The 3,876-nt window shown below is 37.0% G+C and overlaps 1 protein-coding gene and 1 long non-coding RNA gene across 3 annotated transcripts in view; one reads left to right on the top strand and one right to left on the bottom strand.

Annotated features, from left to right (window-relative positions):
* LOC107664388 (mothers against decapentaplegic homolog 6-like) overlaps window positions 1–3,711 on the top strand; it is a 7,396-nt gene extending 3,685 nt beyond the window's left edge. For both annotated transcript variants that reach the window (XM_016454944.1, XM_016454945.1), the window contains one exon: window positions 2,965–3,711. In XM_016454944.1, coding sequence (XP_016310430.1) covers window positions 2,965–3,506 — 542 coding nt within the window. In that variant the 3' untranslated portion in view covers window positions 3,507–3,711. The remainder of the gene's footprint in view (window positions 1–2,964) is intronic.
* The window catches only part of LOC107664391 (uncharacterized), a 26,408-nt gene that overhangs the window by 20,675 nt on the left and 1,857 nt on the right, over window positions 1–3,876 (bottom strand). The window lies entirely within an intron of this gene.

The raw sequence follows: 3,876 nt of genomic DNA on the forward strand, positions 1-3,876 counted from the left end.
CTGAGTTTTGCAATGCAAGCCCTGGCACAGCCAGCCAGTTGCATTTTAAAATAAGGTTTAAATTACAGGCCTCACTGTGGCTTCCCCTCTTCCTGACAGAGCATAGGCCAACACGCAATTTAACTAATGAAATCCTGCCTGTCTCTGCAGAGATTCTTTACAGATGTTGACAAAGAACCGACTCTATCAATTGTTGGAAAATTATTTGCCCCTGTTTTTTTAAGGGGCATGCGTATTAAGGCTTTTTAGATCTAGTTAAGTTTTTTGGCTGATTTATTGTAATTGCGTTTATGCGTGATTGCGTGTGTCTGTCTGCATATTTCTCTCAGTTTCTCCTCAGTATTGTGACAGGGAGAAATCATTTTGCTTTTTCATCCTGACACAAGCTGTTAGCTTCATCTTAGATAGGGATCAATATGCAGTCAACCACAAATTCATCATCCAGATGAATGAGCAACAAAATGACTTGCAAAAAAAAAGATTTGTTCTTCAGTATAAGGAAGTGTGTATGTATGCCTAATTTCCATGTATTATGTCACTAAAAATGAAGGATATGGGATTGTTCATCCAAAATGAAAATTCTATCATCATTTACTCACCCTCATGTCATTCCAAACCTGTATGACTTACTTTCTTCTTTAGAGCACAAAGGAGTTATGTTTTGAAGGATGTTTTGACTGCTTTGTCTATACAATATAAGTGAATGGGATCCAAAACAACATTGGACCCCATTGACTTTCAATTTTTAAAAAATAAAAAATGTCGTCTTTGATGTTCCGCAGAAGAAACAAAATGTTATTCATGTTTTAAAGAAGGATGAGTAAATGATGATAGAAGTTACATTTTTGGGTGAATTGCCCCTTCAAGTGTTATCTTAGAATAAAGCTTTAGACGCACAGATGTTGGCTTACTTTTGGGGCTGAACAATTTAGACCGCTGCTATTGTTCTAGAGTTGTGAAAATAGTAAATACTAGAAGTGTTCTAGAGTTCTCTGGCAGTTCTCATCGTGGCATTTCCATTATCACCCCTCTAAGCTCCCCCTACTATTCACTGGCTCTGTGGAAGGGTCTAATATGTGGAGGGAGATCTAATATTTGGCACAGCAGGACAGACAAGACTCCATCCTCTCCTTCCCCCTCTCATTTTGTGGTTTTGGTTTAGGCTAGGCACACAAGCACCAAGAATGCTTTTGCAGGCACTAACAACTGTGCATGCAAAACAGAGCAACTTACTAAAGGAGAGGTTGAAAGCTCCTAAACGTCATCATAACAATGGCATTGCTTACACGATTAAACTAGGCAGCAAATATGTGATTTGGTTGTCTTTGCATACGATCCTAGTAAGTTAAATATGAAAATTAAACAATGAGGCACTCTATGAAAAGCAAATGAAAAGATTCTTTTCCCGCTGACTTCTGATAGGTCTTTTGCATTGGTTTCCTATTTTGCATAGTTTTTCCATTGTATTTATTTTAAATCCAGGAAGAAAGGTAGTTTTATGCTAATCTTTATGAAATTTTATGTCCTTCCTTTCTGTCTTTTACTTGCATAGAATTTTTTTTATATATTTGAAAGCACATACTAAGTGAGCGGCCAGAGAATCTGAGATAATGATCATGGATTTCAGTACCCCTCCTTAAACAAAATTTACTTCATTAACAGTGTGTCCTCTGCTGTCTGTTTGGGCCAGAGAGGGTTGAGGCTGAGCAGAATGAGGGCACAGGCCCAGGGCTTTAGATCTTCTCCCTCAATAGAGCCTGTGAAGCAAAATAATGCCCATCAGTCTGTGTTTGAGTTAATCAGACTGGATAGGCTGGCGGCTGGGGGGTCAGGGGGTCGCGAGCCTTCACTAAGTGGTCAGAGAGCTGAATGCTGGCCCTCGGAGGGGGAGAGGGGGCCCCAGTCGGCCCCGCGCAGGGAGAGAGGAATGCTGAGGCAGGAGCAGGGGGTGTTAGAGTCAGAGATGACAGATTTGGGCCTGTTAGCGGGGGTCATTGCTTCTTCAGTTTCGAATCCTCTCCTGATAGGATTGGAGGTTTAAAGAATAATATGTACTGTGTACCATCAAAAAGAATAAGGGAGGTGAAATGAGAGTGGTCAAAACATTGACTACTTGTCATGACAACACATTACTGTAGAAAGAAGTGTGCCACTGGGACACCAATGGCTTTCAGAAACACAAAACCTGATGAAACTTTACACAAAAAAAGTTTAAAAATAGTTATTTTAAATAAGTATTATATTTAATATAATTTTAAATTATATTTAATTGTAAGTATTATTTATTTGTTTGTTAATTTAATAGGGACAATGCACATTAATGAACATCTGCATTTAAAAAAAAAGTAAATACCCTGGATTATAGGAACAATGCTGTATTCATTGTTATCCAGCTTTATAGTTATATCAACAACAACCACAATAATAATAATTATATATTTCCAGTTTTTTTTTTAACTAATCATCCTCAAACTTGGTCAAATAAAGAAAAAGAAAAAAAATATTTAGAAAATTTTAAAATGAATTCAATTTTAATATTAATTTTATTTATTTGCAAAACATATTTATTAATTTATTTTATGAATTTGTTTATTTAATAAGGACAATGCACGTTAGTATATCATCAAAATATAAACATGCCAGATTGTAGCAACATTCCTAAAATGATTTCTATTCAGTATTATAGTAATATTAACAACAACAACGACAATTTATAATTATGTTTCTGGGGTTTTTTCGTCAGTCTTTATATCATTATTAAATCATATATAAAAAAATAAGTGAAATATTTTTTTATGATTTTACAATAAATAGATTTTAATACTTTTTCCAACTAAATGGAAAAATGACTGTAGAAGCTCTTTTCTTTGAAAAAGTATAAATATATAAATATTGGTTTTATGTTTTGTGTACTTTGTTTAGTGCACTTTTTTGAAATTCAAGTTTGTTTGTTTTCCTTCACAGATGTCAATGTGTCTTCCTCCTCCCTGGCTCAGAATCACTGGTGTAACGTGGCATACTGGGAGCTTCGTACACGCGTGGGCCGTCTGTACCCAGTTCATGACGCCTCTCTTAGCATCTTCTATGACCTACCTCAGGGTACAGGCTTGTGCTTGGGCCTGCTCCCCCTCTCTCCGCGTTCCACCTCCGTCCAGCGTACCCGTGGCAAGATCGGACACGGCATCCTCCTCAGCAAAGAGCCAGATGGAGTATGGGCCTACAACCGCAGTCAGCACCCTATATTTGTGAATTCCCCAACTCTGGAACATCACCCCTACCTGAGTTTGACTGTGAGGAGAGTCATGCCAGGCTACTCCTTAAAAGTTTTTGACTATGAGAAATCGTGCCAAATTCAACCCCGCAGCGATTTGGTGCACATGGAAGGGCCATACGACCCGAACAGTGTGAGGATCAGTTTTGCCAAGGGCTGGGGGCCATGCTACTCAAGACAGTTTATTACATCATGCCCATGCTGGTTAGAGATTTTACTGAACAACCACAGATAGCATATACATATCAACAAATGCAGACATATACATCGCTCTTACCACACCCTGCACACACTCACTACACCCGCAGCCACAATCCCAAATGTAATCTATCTAAATTTAATATAAAGTTTTATATAAACATATTATATGGAATACTTGTAAATACTGAATCATTTTTACAACATAATTATTTATGTATGGTGCAATGTCTATGGATGGACAGAGGAAATAAAAACAAAAGAAATACACTTTGGAATTCTGTGTGTTACAATGTGCCATTTTTGGAATTTATATTGATTCTTGTAATATTGTACTACTTTGATTTTATATATATATATATATATATATATATATATATATATATACACACACGCGCGCGCGCTCT

The sequence above is a fragment of the Sinocyclocheilus anshuiensis genome, unplaced genomic scaffold (genome assembly GCF_001515605.1).
Source record: "Sinocyclocheilus anshuiensis isolate Anshui unplaced genomic scaffold, SAMN03320099.WGS_v1.1 scaffold307, whole genome shotgun sequence".
In the NCBI taxonomy this organism is placed as follows: Eukaryota; Metazoa; Chordata; class Actinopteri; order Cypriniformes; family Cyprinidae; genus Sinocyclocheilus; species Sinocyclocheilus anshuiensis.